Consider the following 21717-nt stretch of genomic DNA (forward strand, 5'->3'; position numbering starts at 1 on the left):
AGGTAGAAAGAGTCGGAAGGAGCGGCGGCGCGCACGGAGCTGGCCTGGCTCCTCGGGAGCGCGCCGCGGGGCCCCGCCCTGTCTCGGTGCTGCGGCCAGGCTCCGGAGCCCGCGGGCGGCATTGGCTGGGCTACCCAGGTAAGGTAGGCCGGAGGTGGGGTCGGTGGGGGAGGAGGAGTGGTCGAGCGCCCAGAGCCCGCCGCTAGTTCTAGTGGGTAGGTCAAGGGGTGGAATCGGAGTTCGCCCATCACCCCGGCAGGCAGGCGCGCGATCCCCTTCTGACTCTCTCTGCCTCCTTGGGCTACGCTGTGCGAGGCGCCGGAGAGGGGCATGTGGTGACGGGAGTCGAGGGCCAGCTCCGGGGGACCCGAGGGAAGCGGGCCAGGGCAAGCTGGGCGCGGGTCTCGCACTCCGCTTGCCCCCACCCCTGGACTCCCCGCGTGCCCCAAGCGGTGCTGAGTGCCAAGTTTGGTCTCCCGCAGCTTTCCCTGGCCCCAGGCAGCGCGGAGCGGTGACATTTGCTCTAGTGCTGCACTCCTAAGGAAAAAGGCAGTGGTCCAATTATTTCCTGTGGTTTTGTTTAAGCGGTTACGAATAACCTTCGCCCCTGTCGAAGAAAAACTGCATTTGAGTGTGCGCTCTTGCTGTCACTCCTGGGCGCAGATTCCTTGGTGGTGGGAGCAAGAAGGGGAGTTTGATATTGAGATCCTTGTTGACCTTGTGTGTACATGAAGCTCAGTCTACTATGTACAATTGTATTGCAGGGAGTGGTCTCAATAAGGAAAGGAAATTGCTTGTCCTGTGTGTCCTGCAGCCGTTCTAATTTACCGTAGGATGCATTTGAAAAAAAAAACAAACGAACAAACTGCCTGGAGAAATAGTTTTTTTCAGTTCTCCCATATTTTAATTTATAAATCAGTACCCAAATGCAACTCCCTTTGTGTTTGATTATCAGATTCTCATTTCTCTTCCGTGTAATTTATAAAAATGTTACTTAATTTGCTAGACTCTTTTAAGATTTTAACCATTAGAAAATATTGCATTTGTCAGGAGGCCACGTTAGAGTTTAGAAAAACCATTTTCTATTATGCTTTGCTTTTTGCTTAATGGTTCTGTGTAGTTCTGAAAGAAGCTCAAGACTTCTTGTCAGTACTTAAGAGGAGGCTGCATAAAATTTTCTTCTTATAACCGTGACTTTAAGTATTTGTGGAAAAATATTCTAACTGTAGTTCTGATAGGTGGAGCTTCAGAGAAAGCAGAAAAGATAGGTGAGAGATTCAAGAACATTCTGCTAGACGGCTAGGTAAAATTTATTACTGCATTTTTTCAAGTATTTTAAAGTGTTTCTGCAATCATTAACCATTAAAATTCTAATTTTGCTTAGTTGGGAATTACTGGTCATGCTTTCAGCTTTCCAAGGTAAAAATACAGAAACAATTCATACTTTTCCTCACCTAGTCTGTGCACTTAAATTTTTCACTTTTCATTGGCAGGGTGGTAAACCATTTAAATCCCTGCCTCTCCTCTAAATTATCAGTTTAAACCACTAGAGCCTTCATGGCCTAAGGAGGTAGGAATACAAGATGATTCATGTATTCATGTACAAGATTCTACTAAATTAATAAATCAACTGTACCATTTTGTGCTTACTCTGCCCCACTCTAAGAAACAACCCTTTGAGGGTTTGACTATGTCACAAATTAGAATACTGTAACTCAGAAGTTAAGTAACTTTCCTGAAGTCACACAGCTGGAAAGTGGTAATGGTAGGTTTTGCACTCAGATAAATCTGTTCTCACAACTGTGTTCTTTACATTGCATTTCAGTAACTAGTTAATGTTTTATTTTGCTTAATAATAAACTATCACTCTTCCCTATTTTTTTTATCTTTCTCTCTATAGGAGGAAACCTTTATCTTTTTCTTTTATCCTTTTTGAGGCCAGAGAATGGTGTCTGGTATAACAGAGGTTACAGAAGTTGATATCCTAGATTTAAAACATTATTTGATTTCATATATTTCACACCATTATAAAAAAATTCAAGTATCAACTCTTTAAAGAAAAATGACCTATTAATATTATAGCCTAGTGTTTTTCCATGAACAGTTATGGGTATGTTGGCCTAAAATTGTACTGTTTAAAAATTATGTAGATTAAAACAATAACTTCTTATTTTCTTTGTATATAGTTTTCAGGATTTACAAAAGGTGCAAATTTGGGCAGTTCTGAAGACTACAATTTTGTGAACTTGTAAAACAGGTAAATTATCTTTCATGATCTATAAAAGGAACAAATATTTATTGACTACTTATGATAGTACCCTACATGTATTATTTCATGTAGTCCTTGAATAAATCTCAATGAAGCAACTATTTATTGAGGCTATTTAACAAATAATACCAAAAAACTACTATTTATTTTTTGCTACTGGGGATTGAAGCCAGGGACACTTTACATATATTTTTTGGTACTAGGGATTGAACTTGGGAGTACTTTACCACTGAGATACATCCCCAGTCCTTTTTATTTTTTATTTTGAGACAGGGTCTTGCCAAGTTTTAGAACTTGGGACCTTGAACTTGGGACCCTCCTGTTTTAGCCTCCTAATCCCTGGGATTATAGGCATATGCCATCACAGCTACTAAAGCTACTATTTATTGTGCATCAGCAGTGTGTTAGGTTGTTTCTTTATGCTATTGGTGCAACCACTGTTAATAAGTACCCAGCACTGTTAATAAGGAAATGTTCTGTATTTTTGCTGTACTGTTGGCAACTGCTAGGCACATGTAGCTTTGAGTATCTGAGATGTAGCTAGGGTAATAAGAGGAATAAAAAATTTTAATTTACTTAATCAGTTGAATTTTTAATTTAATTAGCTACATGTACCTATTGGCTGCTATATGGACAGTGTAGTTTGTGCTGATAATATTCCCATTTTTTGAAGGAGAAACTGGTTTAGAGAAGTTATGAAGATTGCCCACATGCACACAATTTTATTAAAAAAATTTTTTTTGATCAGAGGAATACTTTATAATTTTTTTTGGGGGGGGGAACAGGGAAAACCCAGGGGTTCTTAACCATTGAACCACATCTCCAGCCCTTTGCTTATTTATTTTTTAACTAAAAAGAAATTTTTTTTTGAGACCAGGTCTCACTAAGTTAGTGAGGACCCCATAACTTGCCAAGGGTCTCCCTAAGTTGCCAAGGCTAGCTTTGAACTTGAAATCCTCCTGCTTCAGCCTCCTGAGCTGCTGGGATTACAGTCATGTGCTACCTAGTCTGGCTTTAGAAATGTAAATTTGGCAATACAAATAGAATGGGTGGAAGGGAAGAAAAGCAGGTCAAGATAATTGAGAATGTGAATCAAGTGGTTACAGTGTACATAGTGAGTTTTTATAAATGACTTGTGGAGATAAAATTGTTATCACTAAAGGACAGTATGTGAGGGCTTTGAAGAGATAGCCTAAGGTTACTCAGAAGTCTTAAGTGTCTTGATAACCTGGAAAAAATGGTAATGCTGCTTATTAAAGTATAAAAACCATGAACAGTTTTTAGAATTAAGAGGATTTGGTTTTTGGTATTTGTTTATTCAACAAATATTGAGTGATTACTGTGGGCAAGACCCTCTGCCATGATTAGGTGGATAAGTGGAGTCCCTCTGCAAGGATTTTACTCACTTAAGGCACACTCCTAAATGTTCATACTATAGAAAAAAAGAGTCGTAGGAGATGTGCAAATCAAATGATCTCAGAAGAAGGGAATGCTTATATGTGAAAGACAGCATTTGAGCTGTTTTGAAGGAAAGATGTAGACATGTAAAAACAATGAAGTATGGAGGAAGTTTTATTTCTCCCAGTGTGGTGGACTAAATATTTGGAAAATTCCTTTTACCAAAATATCTAAATGATTTATAAATCACATAATCCTTAGGGTAGTCAAACTGGGAGCTGAAGTTGGAATGGCGTACTAGCAACATGACTCCATTGGGTGCATTTGACAGTAAAATAAAGCACAACTAGTGACAAGTAATGGGCTCTCTCTGCTTCCTACCAAGATAGATATCCATCCTGGTGAACTCCCAAGTACGCAGCTTAAGCAGGCACCATTCACATGGTAGTTCTTAAATTTCTAAGGACTTTAGATGAGAATTATCAGAAACAGAAACTAAAATAGCATTTAAAGAGATGGAAGAAGAAAAGTGACAGGCTTTAGCAGTGATTCAAATTCTGTAAAAATTGAGAATTATTGTCCCCAAAACCTGTGCTGGAGAAAGCACCTATGGCTTCCTGGCAAGGAATTGCTATGATTAACTAAACTGATGAAGGAAAGAAGTAATGGGATGTCTTGTCTGTCCTTTTATCAAGCCTATAATGATGACTTTAGGGATAAAGGAAAGGAAAGAAACTTATTTAGCAAGTTGTAAATGTTCCTTTTGATAGCAAGTCAGATAATCAGAATGAATGTCATGTGCAAGTCACAATGACTGAGATTTCATTATTTGGGAAGTCAGGCTGAAATGAGGAAACTGAGCACAGTGGAGGATTAAGGAGAATCGGGGCAGTAAGAATATACAAAGTTCATGGGAAATACTAAAATTTTTTTAGGTTCTCCAAATAATTCTCAGATACATAAGGGCAATTTCTTATAATTGAAAAGTATTTCTATATATTTAAAGTTTAAACAAATTAAATACATGAAGTTGTTATGTTTTCTAATTCATGTTATTAGCTCATTTTTACATAACATCTTCAGTCTGAAATTTAAGGGAGAAAGTGATGTGTGCCATATGTGTGTTTAGGTCCTCTTTTTTTCTCCTTCAAGTAGAGACTGGAAATATAATGGTGGGAAAACACAAAACAAAACAAAACAAAAAAACAGTTTCCTGCCCTCACTGAACTTAAAGTTTAGTGAGGAAGATAAAACCAAATAAGGAAGTGACTTTTAAGTGTGATGAGTGTCCTGACTGGGGAAGGACAGGGTGCAGCTGGGAATAGCAAACACATTCAGCTGGAGCCAGAAGGATTGAGACCTGAAAAATTTGTGAAATTAACTAGGTAGGTATTTGGCAGAGGCAATAGCATTGTGGTTGAGTCGTATACACAACAATATGCACGAAGGTCTGAAAGTGTGCATATTGGCACATTTGAAGATCTATAAGAAGTTTGCTATGGCGGTGTAACATTTTGATGGTACAAACTCAAGAATCAAATTCCTTGAGTTTGAGTCCTGTCTCTTATCATATTCCAGCCTACGGCCTCAGACAGTTCTCTTAACCTCTCTAATTTTATTGAGAGGAATAAATGGAATCATGTATTTAACATGCTTAGTAACATTACTACACATACTAACACATAGTAAACACTAAGAGCTTTTATAGGGAGTAATAAAGATGATGATGGTTAGAGCAAGGAATTATGAACAAAGAATAGCTAGAGGTAAATACAGAAAGTAAGTAGAGAGTAGATGATGCAAGGACCTTATGGACCACATTAAAATAAGAGATAATTTGTTAGAACTTAGGGTAACCATGGAAGAATTCTTTGTAGGAGAGTAAGCTGGTCAGATTGCTATTTTAGAATTAGAGGGGTTACTCTGGTTTTAGAGTGGCATCTAGATTGGTTATGCTTAAGACTGGTGGAGGACAGAGTGGTGTAGAAAACCCAATAATCAACACAGACTACTTCTCTGGTCACCAAGAAGTATGAAGGAATTTCTCCCCAGAACAGCCAATCAGTTCTGCAGAAGAAAACACATGAATACTATTTGATTCAATTAATTCTAGTATTATCTACGAGAGGATAGTATCAGGTCCCACAGGTTGAGTGCTCAGCCCAAGACTGCTTCCATTCCCAGTGCCAATCATAAGACCCAAGTTATTTTACTTGTGCTTCTCACTAACCAGCTTATAAATGGGGATTCCTAGGATCCCTCTTGAGTTCAAATAATTTTCTAGAGTGACTAAATTTATTTTATAAAGGATATTACAAAGGATGCAGCTAAAGATAATGCATATAGTAAGGCATGTGGGGAGTGCCAAGGAGCTATCATGACCTCCCTGGACTCCTACCCTCCAGGAACCTCAATCTACATGTTCTCCATACCCAGTCCTTTTGTTTTTACAGAAGTTTAATTATATATGCATAATGCATAACTGATTAAAAATTAATCATTGGTCATCAGTTTAAACCTTCAGTCCCTCTTCCCTCCTTGGAGGTGGGGTGGTATGGGGCTGAAAATCCTAGCTTTTTTGGGGGGAGGGGTAATTACTGGGAATTTAACCCAGGGACAGTTTACCACTGAGCTATGTCTTCAGCCCTTATTTGTTTGTTTGTTTTGAGAAAGGGCCTCAAAAAGTTGCTTAACGCCTTCCTAAGTAGCTAAGGCTGAACTTGAATTTGCCATCCTCCTTTCTCAGCCTCTTGAGCCACAGGGATTACGGCAAATCCCAGCACTTTAAGCATGCTGTTATTTTTCCTGTGCTCAGTCCCCATCCTGAAGCTACCAAGAGACTGCCAACCCCCAGTTATCTCATTAGCATATAAAAGACCATGCCAGAGGTTCCAAGGATTTTAGGAACTTTTTGCCAGGAAACAGATGAAGACCTAATATATTGGCCCTATGCATCCCTGGGTTCTGCATCTGCTGATTCAACCAAGTGTGTATTGAAAATATTAGGAAAAAAACTTAATGTGTACTGAACATCAGCCAACTTTTTCTTGTCATTATTCCCTAAATAATATAGTATATAACAATTATTTACATAACATTTATATTGTGTTAGGTATTATAAGTAATCTAGAAATTATATTTAAAGTATATGGGGGAAAGTGCATAAGTTGTATATGTAGATACTATGCCATTTTATATAAGGGATTTTAGCATCTGCAGATTTTTCTATCTGAGGTGTCCTGGAACCAATTCCCCGAAGTATACAGAAGGATGATTATAGGTACTTACCAATATCACAGGGACTCTACAGAGAGTTAATGATAATCATCTGGCTAAATATGATAATGGTTTAGGTTGAGTAATGTATGTAAAGGTGGAGAGAAGAAACTTAGGGGAATAAGCAGTACTTGGTTATGTGTGGCAAAATGGGAAAGAAAGTAAGTTTCTGGCAATGGCAAGTGGGTGAATTTTTGGTTCTATTTACTGAAAAAGCAAAGAAGAGCAGGTATTGGGATGGTGTGTGGGATGCTTTTAGAAGGGAACATCTCAGGGTGACAAGGACAAGGTCATAGGAATAGATGGCTAAAGTAGAGTGGAGGAAACTTATGAATTATCTTTTTTAATTTGTTTTTCTACTTCAGACAATCCGTTTGAAATGTGGTGGTTTCAGCAAGGCCTCAGTTTCCTTCCCTCAGCCCTTGTAATTTGGACATCTGCTGCTTTCATATTTTCATACATTACTGCAGTAACACTCCACCACGTGGACCCTGCCTTGCCTTACATCAGGTCAGTGAAATGTATTCTTTGTGTAGGAGAATCTTGTTTTTTTTTTTTTTTTTTTTTTTTTTTTTTGAGGCAGGGTCTTCCTAGGTTGCCCAAGCTGGCCTTGAACTTGTGATCCTCTTGCTTCAGGTTCCTGAATAGCTGGGATTATAGGGATGCAACACCATGCTGGGCCTGTATTGAAGAATCTTTATGTCTCTTTCATATTTTGCATTGGCACTGACATTTTATGTCAGCATTTTAAAATTCTTATTTTTATGTTGGCATTCAACAACAAAGGGAATGTAAACTGAAACTTGTATTTGGCTTTTTCTATGTGATAGAGAAATGTGGAGAGAATGGGATAAGATTCAGTCAGTGAATTGATTAATGAATTCATGCCTTGTCTTCTAAGTAAGCATTTGAGGTTGTCTCAGAACCTCAGAATTGGAATTATTCTTCCCTTAAAATTCAAAAATGCTGCAAACAAATGACAGTAATAATAGGAAAAGGTGGTAGTCATAACAAAAATTTATTCATCTGTTTACTGTGTTAAGGTAACATTTTAAGCATTCTTCATGTCTTAGATAATTAAATCTTTACAACATGCATATGAGGTAGATAGGAAATGTTGTCCTCACTTGAGGAAAGAAGATATATTGTCACCTTTTGTTGCTGTAAAAAATACTGAATCAGCTTATAAAGGAAATAGGTTTTTGATGCATGGTTTTAGAAGTTTCAGTTCATGATCAGTTGGCCCTGTTACTTTGGTGTTATTTACTTTGTGTTTGTTATGGTTGTTTCATTTATTCATTTGTTTACCTTCTGAAAAATAACCTTTCCAATACAAAAAAGCAAACTTTTAAAGGTTGATAAACAGAATGTTCAGTTTTTTCTTTTTAAAATGTCAAGGAAAGATCTGGGCATTACCATCTACATTTGTTATTTCTACAATGGCAAGGTATCAAACAAATTATAAAAGCAAATTGGATACACTTTGAGACTACTTACCAAACCACCAAATTTTATAATTTAAGTTTCTAAATTCTAGGAATAATTTGATTGATAACTACCACTGTGTTAGAGATACACCTGGCCTAAGGAACTAGACCATTCTTTAGTAGCTCCTAGAGAAGGTATATATTTAAGATTCATGAGGGCCTTTCAGTATTTTTATTTTCCTTTCTGAGAACTTGTCTTTTTTGAATTTAAAGGAGGTTTAAGTCATTTAGGAGGCCACTGAGTTCTTTTTGAGAGTTTTAGTTCTCTGATGGTATTCCATGTGACTTTCTATTTGTACCCTGGACACTTCCTTTTCTCTCCATTCTCTTCTGCTTTTTAAATTTTTTCTGCAGATGAACTTAGTGTTACTTTGGAATCTTTCTCCAACATTTTAAGATTTAAATTTAAGATATTTAAACTCTAGTGCTTATTTTTACTTCTCCTAGGCTCATTTCCTTCATCTACAAAATACTTAAGATAGATAGTATGCAAAGTTCCTTTTAGTTAGTAGATCCTATTCAAAAGGTTTAGTTGTCACAGCCCCAAAGGTCAGAACTGAATGTAAATTGCCCTTACAGGCAAACATTGTTGCAAGTTCACTTCTGCTTTTTTTCCCCTTTGGTTCACGTGGCTCTTTTTAGTGTTAGCCAGTTGTTCCCATACTGTTTTAGAAACATATCTACTTGAGTCAGCCTTCTTAGAAGTACATGGTATTTCTTGCTTATGACCTAGTCTAAAATAGGAGTATCTGTTAAAATTATTGATTTTGTTTTCTGATTATAACACAGATATAATTTTGGAAAATTTGAAAAATAGGGGGAACAAAGAGATACTATAACTCCTATTCCTAAAGATGGCCAAAGAGTAATAAAATCTCTTGCGTGTGAAAGATACATTTTATTATTTTACAGTTATTTCTTTATAAATACATTATTTTATTTTTTGACAGTACTGGGGGATTGAACCCAGGGCCTCGAGCATACTAGGCAAGTGCTCTACCACTGAGCTTCGTCCCCAGCCATTGTAGATTTTTTTTTTTTTTTTAAAGAGAAAAGTTCATAGTTATAGAGTTAAAGGAGCAATGCTTAGAATTTTTGTTTGCTGCTTTCCTTTTCTTAAACTTCTAACCTAAACATTCATAAAATCTTACTGATTCTGCCAAATCTTGCTGATTTCTTGCCAAACATAACTTTCCATTTCTTTTTTATTTCTAGTGCATTGTCTTAGCTGAGATATTGATTATCTCTTTCCTATAATACTTCAAGGTCAAAGACTGTCCTTTTAATCCCTGTAATAGTTTGAGGGAACAAAAAGGTACTAATATTGAATGGATGTCTCTTCTCTGCTAGATAGATACTTTATGAGCATTAGAGAATATTTCTTTTCATTTTGATATTGAGCTAACAAGGCTGAGAGTGAATAAACAGCTCCATTTTGCAAATGAAAGAATGGTCATAGGGAGATAAAAGAATGTGCTCAAAGTCCTACAGTTAGTAAATAGTGTATTTTCTGTCTGGGTCTGAGTATTGCACAGTGCCCCTAAGGGACAAGCATGTAAACAGATATATTGCAATGTGGTGTGGCAAGTCATTCTGATAGAAACCTGGACAAAATGTTTTGTTACTTTCCTGGAGGAGTGGTTCAAGGCTGTAGAGTAGAGAGACCTCATAATTGGTCTTGAATATATGCTTCAAAAGGCCAGGGACTTCTATTTCACTTCCCTCGATAGTCTAGTCTCAGAAATGATGTCTGGCTAATGGTAAGTACTTGATAAACTTTTTTTTTTCTTTTCGTACTGGGGATTGGCTCAAGGGTAAAACATCCTTGGCTTCAACATGCCCACAGGGCATGTTTTTGAGACAGGGTCTCACTGGGGGCCTCCTAAGTTGCTGAGGCCGCCCTTGAACTTTTGATCTTTCTGCCTCAGCCCCCTGAATTTTAGGATTACAGGCATGTGCCCCTGTGCCCCACTTGATCAACTTTTTTAATTGAACGAGTATTAATTAAATTTCAGTCAAAGTCAACAATAGGTGCAAAAAGGCAAGAGTTGTGAAAGGGCCTATGGTATTCAGGGAATATTCAGATGAGACAGATAAATGCATGTGCTTGATTCATGGTAAGTCAGCAACACAGTCTGAAAATAATGAGTAGCTTTTTAAAAAATCAGTTTATGTTTATTTCTGTTATGTGGAAGGAAATCTTAAATGATGTTAAAAAAGAAAAGTGGGTAAATGTAAGCTCAAATTATCATGTTCTCTGTATAAAGTGATAGAAGTTGAGTTCATGGGTTTTTAAAAGGTAAAGGGTTTGAAGTAACTCTTGTTACTACTTATTCCTTAGAGGAAATACACACATATATCTAGTGTTATGGTTTGGATCTGGAATGTCACCCAAAATTGCATGTGTTGAAGGCTTGATCATCAGTGTAGCAATGTTCAGAGGTGGGACTTTGGGGAAGAAATTGGATCGTGAGGGCTCTGACATGATCAATGGATTAGTCCATTGATGGACTTGTAACTGAATGAACTATTTGGAGGTGGTGGAATTTGTAGGAGGTGGGGCCTGGTTGAATTGTAGGTCCTTCCCTGAGGGAATGCCCTTGGGGATATATCTTGTCCCTGGCCCCTTTCTCTCTCTGCCCCCTTCTCTTTCCTGACCTCCTTGAGGTGAGCAGCTTTGCTTTGCAACACTCTGCTCACCATGAAGTACTACCTCTCCACAGGCCCAGAAACAATGGAGCCAAATAACTGGACATAACCCTTTGAAATTGTGAGTTGAAATAAATCATTTCTTCTTTAAGTTGTTAATCTCAGGTATTTTGTTGCAGCAATGAAAGCTGGCTAAAACATGTAGTGTGAGAAATTCACATTTTCTTTTTTTCTTTCAGTGACACTGGTACAGTAGCTCCAGAAAAATGCCTATTTGGGGCGATGTTAAATATTGCTGCAGTTTTATGTAAGTAATGAGAAGACTTTTATCAATCAAACTTAATAGTAGTTGCTATTTTCTTCCTCAAACACAATTGTGTTATTTTATCATTATAATTGAGGACATGTTTTTTGAACCAAAATTTTATTGATTTACTGAAATATACTTTCTTCAAATATGATTGTTTTAAATATTTGCATTCATTTATGTGGTATTTATTGCTTGTGTCAAAAAACAGAAGTGAGGAAAATGATTCAGTTTATGGAAATTCATTTTATAGCTGAACTCTTCAGAAACATGTCTATTAAAGCATATCTTTGGTATGTTTTTGAGTTTTTTGGCAATACTTTTGCAGTGGAAAGTTTGATTTGACCCTTTCTTGACAAGTAAGTATGGAAAGTGGGCTTTTTTCCTGTATAATTTGAATGTTATATCTGATTGAGCCAAGTTGTAGTAATTTGAAATAAAATGATATGAGAATGAGGCATATAAGCTTTTGGATTTTTTTCCTGTGCTTATTTCATTCAAATTCTAGAGCAAGTTACTTTTAGTGCTAATCATGAAGATATTTTGTGTTTTATATAGCTCTTAGACATCACACATCTCTTGAGTTTTATACTAAATATTTGTAGATATGAGACAAACAGAAGACAAACAACTTGCTAAGACACACAGAGATAACAGTAGTTCTATGATGCAGCCTTAAAATTAGTTCTTAAAATCTACAGCTTTTTTTTGTTGTTGTTCTTCTCTCAGATTAACTTTGAAAGGAAAATCTGTACTTCTGGATAGCAGTGACCTTTGTGAACTCTTCACTGGCAACTTTATTCCCTGGTTATTTATTACTTTGTTGTTTTTCGGATTATCTCTTCCCAGGCATTGCTACCATTTATGTTCGTTATAAGCAAGTTCATGCCCTGAGTCCTGAAGAGAACATTATCATCAAGTTAAACAAGGCTGGCCTTGTACTTGGAATACTGAGTTGTTTAGGACTTTCTCTTGTGGCAAATTTCCAGGTTTGTGTTTTAGCCCAGCATAGGTATTTTCCTGAAGTACCTAATTATACATGTTTAAAAAAGAAGCTTGAAACATTCAGTTATATGCTGTTATTGTTTCTTTACCTTAATAAAATGAAATCTACTGCCTTATGTTGTTTGACTCTCAGAAATAGCTACTTTCACAATTAGAAAAATTCAAATGCAATAATCAAAAAAATATACATTATTCTTTTTTTTAAGAGTCCACAGGACAGCTAATTAGCCTTTTTATTACTACATAATTGGATATTGTTTCAAGACCAGAGAATTGCTATAAGTGACACAATCAGAGATTTAAACACTGATTGTTTTGTTTTTCGTATGCTTGATAAGTTACAATCATTTTCCTGTTATGTATACTTGTTTGGATGTTTCCATTGGTTACCTTCCCATTCTTAGGTGCCTAACCCTGAAAGGAAGTGAGGGAGGATCTGTGGCTTTTCTAGCTTTTTCTTGGGAAATTTCTAATATTACTATTATTGCTAATATTAGTATTAGTAATAATAGTTACTAGTATTAGCAATATTCCTAATAGTAAAAATCAGCTTCACCAAATACACTCATGTGAAGTTTGACAGTGGGGTGCTTTTTGAGAAATATTTTGATGGACAGTTTTGTTGTGCAAACATAGATTGTACTTATACAAACTAAGATGTCAGTAGGTAATCTAATTTTATGGAACAACCATATATATATTCGGTCCCTTATTGATGGAAACACCTATGTGGCACATGACTATTTGTAAACTCTCCACATTCCTGTCTGTTGATGCTCTTCAGAGGAGTCGTTAGTAATATTGGCTACTTGCTTGGTATGTGGTACATTTTGATTAATCTCTCTGCAATCTTTAAAAATTTTTGGATTTTTGTAGCATTTCAGATTTCTAGTTTTTAGATTAGGGATGGTTTACCTGTAATAAGCTCTGTAAGCATAGTCCACATGGACATTAAGGTAATGCTGGCTGCTATAACAAAGTCCGAATTTTCAATGGCTTATCACAGTAGCAGTCTATTTCTTACACATATGAATTCAACGCAGTATTTTTTTTTTTTTTTTGATTGTCAGGTGGCTTTTCTCCCACAGTAATTTAAAGCCCAACCTATGTCCATCTTTGGGCTTTGTCATGCCCTGGGGTCTCACTGTCTTCAGCAGCTTTCTGGCTGAAACAGTAAAGGAGATGGCAAAATTCATACCTGCTTCTTAAAAACTTCAGCCTATGTTAAAAAAAATTATTCAGTGAAGCTTTTTAAAGAATGGGTAAGGTAGACTTTTCTTTAGGGCCATCTTGATAGGTGAAGGGACTACAGTGAGATTTTGCAGTAGTGGGAAGAAATTGGGTTCACCTCTAAATACAAAGAAAAATGGGATTTATAGCCAGGAAGCAGAGTGGTGGGCAATGAATGGAAAATTCTGAGAAGAATTATCAGATAAGGAGGAATTCTGGCTAAACTCACCTAACAGGATTCTTGCTAAAGGCAGGCAAGCATGATTAGACATCATTTGAGGGGTTGTGGAGATTGAGGAACCTGATTGGGATGATCAGATGTTTAAGATGGGGCATTGTAGGTAAATTGACTTAGGCAGGACTTTTGCTAAAATTGGATTGCAGAGATAAACATGGAACCCCAGATATTAGACCTAGTTGAGAAGAAAGTTCAGAGTATTATTGGGTCAGGAAAAAATTCCTTGCTACCTTATGGTGACTCTCATCATTTTACAGACTTCCATTTGCTAGAAGTGGGGGTTAGAGAGTAGGAGATAGCTGGAAAATGTAGTTTGCTGGGCATTAATGTCCAGAAGCAATGCTGTACTATGTATGAAAGGGGAATAAAATTTTTGGTGGACAGCTAGTTAGCTATCTGCGATGTAAATAGAGTCCTGTCTTTTTTCATCGGTTTTTTAGTTCTGTTTAAAAAATTTTTTGGGAACTGGGCACAGTGGTACAAATCTGTAATCCCAGCAGTTAGGGAGATTGAGGTTGGAAAATGGCAAGTACAAGACCAGCCTGGTCAGCTTAGTGATACCCTGTCTCAAAACAAAATTTTAGAAAGGGGCTGGAGATGTAGCTCAGTGGTATAGTGCTTGCCTGGGGTCAATGAAGCCCTGGGCTCTTTTCTCATTACCCACCACCCAAACACAAAAAGTTTGGGGGAACTTTTAAGGCATGGCTAGTGATTCATTGCTATAGTTGTCATTAAATTAAATTAAATTAATTATAATTTTATATCAGATTCCTCTTTCTCTCTTGATTACATCTCTTCACGAAACTTTGGCCCTGTTGAATGTCCTCTTCATCTTTCACTGTTGGATTTGCTGGCCCAGTTCATCAGCAGACCCTGCAGCATTATCTAGATGTCTAATAGCTCACCTTCCTCTGTAATAGAAACTTTTCCTACTTATGAATAGTGGTGACTGCATTGCCTCCTCCTTCCCCTTTTCTTTTGCAGAGATAAACTAGTTGATTTACACAGGAAAAATTATATTTGAACTATGTCTGTAGCTTCACTTGAACGAGAGTCCAGCACTGTACTTTAAATAGATTAAGAACCTGCTTGTTTTATCTATTAAATATTTTGTGTGCATCTGCATCTCTATTTCCACCTGTTCCCCTCTCTTTTAGTCAGCTTTTTCATTGCTGTGACAAAACGACCTGAGAAGAACAATTTTAGAGGAGGAATAGTTTATTTGGGAGCTTACGGTTCCAGAGGTCTCAATCCATAGACAGTTGACTCCATTCCTTGAGGCTTGAGGTAAAGCAAAACATCAGGGCAGAAGAGTGTGGTGGAGGGAAGCAGCTCACATTATCATCAGAAAGGAAAGAGATATATAAAATATATACCCCAAAGGCATGCCCCCAATACCCACCTCCTCCAGCCACACTCTACCTGCCTTCAGTTACCACTCAGTTAATCTCCCTCAGGGGATTAATTCACTGATTGGGTTAAGGCTTTCATAACCCAATCATTTCACCTCTGAATAGTTTTACTTTGAATCACACATGAGCTTTGGGGGACACTTGCTAGCTAAACCACAACACCTTCCCTACCATCTCCTTTTTAATCAATTTAGATTTCATTGTCTCTCATCCAAACTACTGCCATAGCCTTCTCAGTGCTTCCTCTATAGTCATTCTTATTTTCCTTTAATCAGGTCTTGATATTATAGCCAAAGTGATGCTTTGGAAATGTGTATCAGTCTCACTGTTTTTATTGTACTCTTGCTTAAAGTTTTACAGGTTCAAAAAATACATGAGAAAAGATAGAATCAAGAGAGGAAAAATAATTTGACCAATTAATTATTTAACTCCAAAGGTCTTAATATAATCTCAGTTTTGTCTAACCTCATCATTTTTGTTCTTAGAGTCTCTGGTATATATAATGCTAGCCTATTTTTGGTTCCTTAAATAAGACAGGTTTATTTAACTCTTTTTTCATGTGCTATCAGGCATGTGACAACCCCGAGCCTAAAAAATTTAGGCATCCTAAGATCTCAGTGTACACCGTATCAGTTCCCACTGTAGAATATTTTGAGTTTTCTTCTTCCATGTGTATTCTCTAAGCTTCTGAAAACTGATTCTTCATAGCTCTTATTACAGCCTAATTTTATATCAGTGTTTATTTAAATTTATTGAATTTTTTGATTGCTAATATTTCTTCATTAATTTTAAGAGCAGTGGTTTTAATTACCTTCGCATCTCTAGCACCTAACAGTAGTACTTAGCACAAATACACTCTGATTAATTATTTAGGAACTTATTGAGAGAGGCCAAAGGTTTTTTCCAACTAAGCAGGTTGGAAAAAAAAGAAAAACTTTTTTACTACTATGGCTGCTTTCATTTTAAGAGATGCCTAATAATTACTGTAGTACAGTATTTGTAAAATGTGACTTAAAGATTAAATATTTTGAAAACAAATATATACACAATGTTCAACAAAATGAATACATGGTTAAGTGTTCTCAGTGCCCACAGAGGAATTTTTACCTTCTAGGAAATTTATACTCCAGAAAATTAGAAGGGATTACTATTTTCTAAAAATATTTTTTAGTTGTCAATGGACCTTTTATTTTATTTATTTATTTATTTATATGTGGTGCTGAGGATCGAACCCAGGGCCTCACACATGCCAGGCAAGTGTGCTACCACTGAGCCACATCTCCAGCCCCATAGAAGGGATTAATAAGCAGAAATATGTTAGTTTCCTAGGGCTATCATAACAAAATAGTACAAACTGGGTAGTTCAAGATAAATTTATTTTCAAAGTTGGAAGGAGGCTGGAAGACTAAAAATCAAAGTGTTGGTAGGGTTGGTTCTCTCTTGGGCACTCAGGGAACATCTGTTCCCAATTTCTGGTGATTGCAAATAATTTGGGGTCTTTTTTGGTTTGTGACAGCGTAACTCTAATTTATACCTTGGTCAGCATGTGATATTTTCCCTTCCCAGAGAGACTTTGGAAAGATTAAGTAAGTGGAAAATTAGTTCCTAAGTTTTATTAACTGCTTTTAGGTAAAGATTATAGATTACTTACATGTAACATATAAGTTCTGTCTAAAATTTGTTCTTGACCATACATCTATAATTTCTTGTTTGCCTTTATTTCATCAAAAGATAAAATTTTGAGTTGTTTTGTTAAAGGATACAATTTTAAAGGGATAAAATCATGCCTTTTGTACATGTGTCAAAATTTTATTGAATTTATTAATTACTGAGGGAAACAACAGATATTATAAACCAGTTCAAAAGAATAGTAATAGAATTTGTAGTTAGAGAATGTGGGAATGAATTTAGAAATGTATGCAAAATTAGCAAAATTGGTCATAATTCACAGGGTGATAGTCAATTGTATTCAGCAGGACATAATTTGCATTTCTATGGTTAGGGATTATTTGATTATTATAATTTTTCTATAAGTTAATTTCTGTTCCTCTGTATAACTTCTATCATTACATAAGTTTGCTCTGTAACATAGCCTAGTCAAAGCCAAATAAAAGCTTACTCCTGTAGGCTGTACCCTGATTCCTGTAGGGTCAACTAATTGCCAGAACCTTTTGCATTCCATTGAAATATTCATAATCTCAAGATCTTACCTTATATTTCCTTCATCTCTAAAAATGATGAAACTAAATGTATTAAGCAGAAAAATTGCCATTAAAACCGGTTTTATGTACGCCCATTTCAATTATTACTCTCCATTCTTTATTTTTACTTTTCACCTCATAGGATTTTGTTGAGGAACTATGTTCTGACATTGATTAGGCTATATCTATACTTAGCTTCATCAATATATAACTCCCAAAACCACATAAAAATAGTCCTTTCTCTCTCTCCAAAAGAAAGGCAGTGCTCTTGGCAAATAATTTATAATCTCCTATTTCTTTATACTAAGAATCTTCTCTTACCTTCAACTAAGAGAATTGAACTCTGTGTTCGTGTATTAGTACAGTTGATTATAAAACAGGAGAACTAAGCTCCAACCCCTTTTCTTTTGTTATCTTAGTTATTAATTATTTTCTGTACCAAGTACTATACTGGATCTTTTTGAACAAAGGAAATATAAATGACACCAGTTTAGAAAAACAGATCAATTCAATGAAAAATCTTTTGATTATAGAATTGTGGAGAGCCACTGTTGTCTTTTTAAAGTAAAGTGTACATGTACATGTATGATTACATGAATGGTATGAAGCTACATTGTGCACAACCATAGAAACGAAATGATGTACCCCATTTGTGTACAATGAATCAAAATGCAGTCTGTAAAAATAAAAAATAAAAAAATAAAAAAATAAAATATAAGCAGATAACTATAAGAAGGAGAAAAAATTATAATTTATAGTATTCCCTGTTGCATAGGGCCAGAGGAGAATATTTTAATTTCTTGAGCCCTTAAAATACATTTAAATTTAAACTGAATTTAAATAAAAATTCCCCACCCCCAACATTACCAGCCATCTTAATCCTTTTCTTGAGCTACTCTATTATCCTTATCACCAGGTAACATACTATGGAGTTTCCTTATTTCTAAAATTTATTATTTATTGTTTGGGTACCCTCACTAGAACATAAAGTCTGTGAGGACTGGATTGTGTCTGCTTTTTTCACTTAGGCATCTGAGGACTTAATTAGTACATGGCACCTAATAAGCACCCAGTAAACATTATTAAATGAGTAAAAGAACGAGTAAGTAATTACTATCATATTTTCAGTGGTAGTATAGGAAATCATTTGATTTTACTATAATCTTCAGGTTCATGTTGAATATTAAAAGAAAATTCTTTTAGGAAATTTGTTGTCAAATCTGCAGAGCTTCTCCACTCAGTGAATGTCCTATTGAAATCTCTGGCTTGTGCTTTTAAATATTGGATTGCCAATGTATTCTGAGTTTCCTTTATTGATTTATTATTTTTTTATCTACCTCTTAGAAAACAACGCTTTTTTTTGCACATGTCAGTGGAGCTGTGCTCACCTTTGGTATGGGCTCATTATATATGTTTGTTCAGACCATCCTTTCCTACCAAATGCAGCCTAAAATTCATGGCAAACAAGTCTTCTGGATCAGACTACTGTTGGTTATTTGGTGTGGAGTAAGTGCATTTAGCAGTATCCTTCACTGTAAAGTGTAGCTACACTTGGAAGGGGATTGAATAACAAAATTTAAGTGAACACTATTGATATACAATGTAAACAATTTTGTTTTTTATTTTGTGGGAGGAAGTCTTAGGTTATTAACCCCAAACAAAGGACTGGAAACATAAAATTCAGTAACTGAGCCAAAAAATTAAGATAATATTTAGCTCAATCATACTCACTTTAAAGAAATGAAGAATGCCCTCCCTATAAATATCAAGTAGAAGTTTATGATAAAATTATAGTTTCTGAGCAAAGAGGAAAGGGATTTACTATGAGAATCATTTTGCGGTGATCCTCTGGGCACTTTTTGAATTTTACTACTGCTATGTGACATTCAATCTTTAAGAAATTTAGTTTGAACTTTGGCAGCAAATGTATGAGTTACCTTTTTGGACCTTCAAAATGATTTTTGTTTTGTAATTTAAACTTACAGGTTTTCTCTGAGATTCTTCCTTGACTTATTTTTTTATAGTGCTGACTTGCTCATCAATTTTATACAGTGGTGATTTTGGCACTGATTTAGTACAGAAACTCCATTGGAACCCTGAGGACAAAGTAAGGACTTAGAGCTTACAAAACTTAGTTTTATATCAAAGATAACTCTTTGGGTTGATTTTGATGTATTTTTCATTTTATCACTGACCAGTGAAACTTTTAGTAAAGTAATCTATTATGAGTTGGGATTTTTTTCTACATATTATATAGTTTATGTACAACCATCCATATTTTCCTGTCACCTGTGATATATGGATAGTTTCATAACATGTAGAGAATTGTAATAGCAAAAGTGTTTTCTCAGAAATTGCCCTGAATGTGTATAAAGTATACAATATACCTGAGATTTTTCTGTTATTAAAATACTTGTTTTCTGAATTGAAAAGATGTCTTCTCCCACATTTAATTATTTTGTTACATTTTCTGAAAATTTGTTATGAACATTTGGGTTCTACTTAAGTGGAATTTTTATTTGTTCTAGGCGAGATTAAGATAACTATTGTGATTTAGGAGAAATTCCTGTCATCTACTTTAATTCTCAATATATGTTAAATAAATCAGAGTTGATTTTCAGAAGGCAAACTAGTTTATAAGAATTTGTTTTGTTTTGAGAAATATTATAGATTAAATGAAATTTCACAAAGCTATTATTTTTTTTCTCCTGTCAATCAGGGATATGTGCTTCACATGGTAACTACTGCAGCAGAATGGTCTATGTCATTTTCCTTCTTTGGTTTTTTTCTGACTTACATTCGTGATTTTCAGGTAAGAAAACACAGTCTTGGATTTATATAGTCAAAACTTCCTTCAGGTGGAATAACAGAACATTCCATTGGAAAGTCTCCAGTCTTTGGAAAACTGTTCAAAATCTGGCACCACAAACAAAATACAAGAAGATTACCTTCCCCAGTGAAATTGTTTCTGAGTTTGGGCAAGTGGTGTGTTGCTAGTGAGGTTCAGGCCCGAAAATGAAAATGAAAACCTACTTTAAGAATTCTTTTGTAGAATTTTCATATACTCATACATAGACCATGCTCAAATTTAGCTTCACTGATTCTTAAGAGAAAAACAGGAAACTTTCTGATGAGAGAAGCTCTGTTTTCCTAGATCGCTTGATACTAAGGGGGATAACTTTGTTAGGACAATAGTGCTCTCGTTCTTGTTACTCATTAGATTGATTTATGTCTTTAATCACAGAAATTCTACAGAACATACTGAAGAGGAAGTTAGTCTTTCTTTATGGAGTAAACTTCTCTATGTAATTTTCTTTTCTGTTCTGTTCCAGAAAATTTCTTTACGAGTGGAAACGAATTTACATGGATTAACCCTTTATGATACTGCTCCTTGCCCTGTTATTGATGAACGAACACAACTACTTTCCAGAGATCTTTAATGAAAATCTAAAATATTTCTGTGCTGATTATGATTCTCAGGGATTGGGAAAAGATTCAGAAAAGTAGCTTACTACCCTCTGAAATTTTCAAACAGTTAATCAAGACTGACAGTGACATGAATCCTGATAATCAGGAGGCATGAAATAAGTCATTTGATAAGTCATTTTAAGGATATCAAGAGGACTATTTAAAAACATTTATGCCTATACTTTTTTATTCCAGGAAATAAAGGACTATAACATTGTAGTTTTTTCTACTTTATTTATGAGAAACATCCTGAAGTGCACCAAGCAGTCTATAGAACCTAGTCTTTCACACTTTCACATTTTATTAGTCACTGTAAAAATATGTTTTGATAGCACTTTTATGAGAGACATTTTCCACTTTTCCAAAATAATCAGTATTGGTCAATAAATCATTTAGAATTGGGCTTTAAAGTTTGGAGTTTTGCCACATTAATACATTTTTTATTAGTCTTTTAGAAAGTTGAAAATATATATATTTTTGGGGAATCCACCTATAAATGGAAACAGACCTGATTTTTTTTTAATGGTGTAAGCTTTGCGCAAGAGAATCTGTAGGAATTTATTTCATTTTGGCCACAATACCAGATAACTATGCTGATTGTCATATACGCTTGCAATAGTTTGATGAAGCCTAGTCTATGGTATGAGATTTTAATTCTCAGTGAAGGAGAAAGGTAACTAGTAAATTTACTTCTGTCATGTTTTACATAAAACAAGGGTTAGTATTTATAAATAAGACTAGGCAGTTTGTAACAGCAGGTATCATTACAATCAAACA

The 21717-nt window shown here is 35.6% G+C and overlaps 1 protein-coding gene across 3 annotated transcripts; it reads left to right on the plus strand.

Moving 5' to 3' along the window:
- The first annotated feature begins 3 nt into the window (after nucleotides 1-3).
- Nucleotides 4-21159, plus strand: Dram2 (DNA damage regulated autophagy modulator 2). 3 transcript variants are annotated; one of them, XM_047520824.1, is made up of 10 exons: nucleotides 117-138; nucleotides 1239-1303; nucleotides 2187-2257; nucleotides 7309-7453; nucleotides 11319-11386; nucleotides 12236-12375; nucleotides 18817-18994; nucleotides 19497-19579; nucleotides 20192-20284; nucleotides 20805-21159. In XM_047520824.1, the coding sequence occupies exons 4-10, from the start codon at nucleotides 7323-7325 to the stop codon at nucleotides 20910-20912; spliced, it is 801 nt and encodes a 266-aa protein (XP_047376780.1). In that variant the 5' UTR covers nucleotides 117-138; nucleotides 1239-1303; nucleotides 2187-2257; nucleotides 7309-7322; the 3' UTR covers nucleotides 20913-21159. The 3 variants fall into 3 exon arrangements, with proteins under 3 accessions (XP_047376773.1, XP_047376780.1, XP_047376788.1); XM_047520817.1 differs by lacking the exon at nucleotides 1239-1303 and having other exon boundaries at nucleotides 4-138; XM_047520832.1 differs by lacking the exons at nucleotides 117-138; nucleotides 1239-1303; nucleotides 2187-2257; nucleotides 7309-7453 and adding an exon at nucleotides 9928-10190.
- Nucleotides 21160-21717: the final 558 nt, after the last annotated feature.

The sequence above is a fragment of the Sciurus carolinensis genome, chromosome 1, assembly GCF_902686445.1.
Source record: "Sciurus carolinensis chromosome 1, mSciCar1.2, whole genome shotgun sequence".
Lineage (NCBI taxonomy): Eukaryota > Metazoa > Chordata > Mammalia > Rodentia > Sciuridae > Sciurus > Sciurus carolinensis.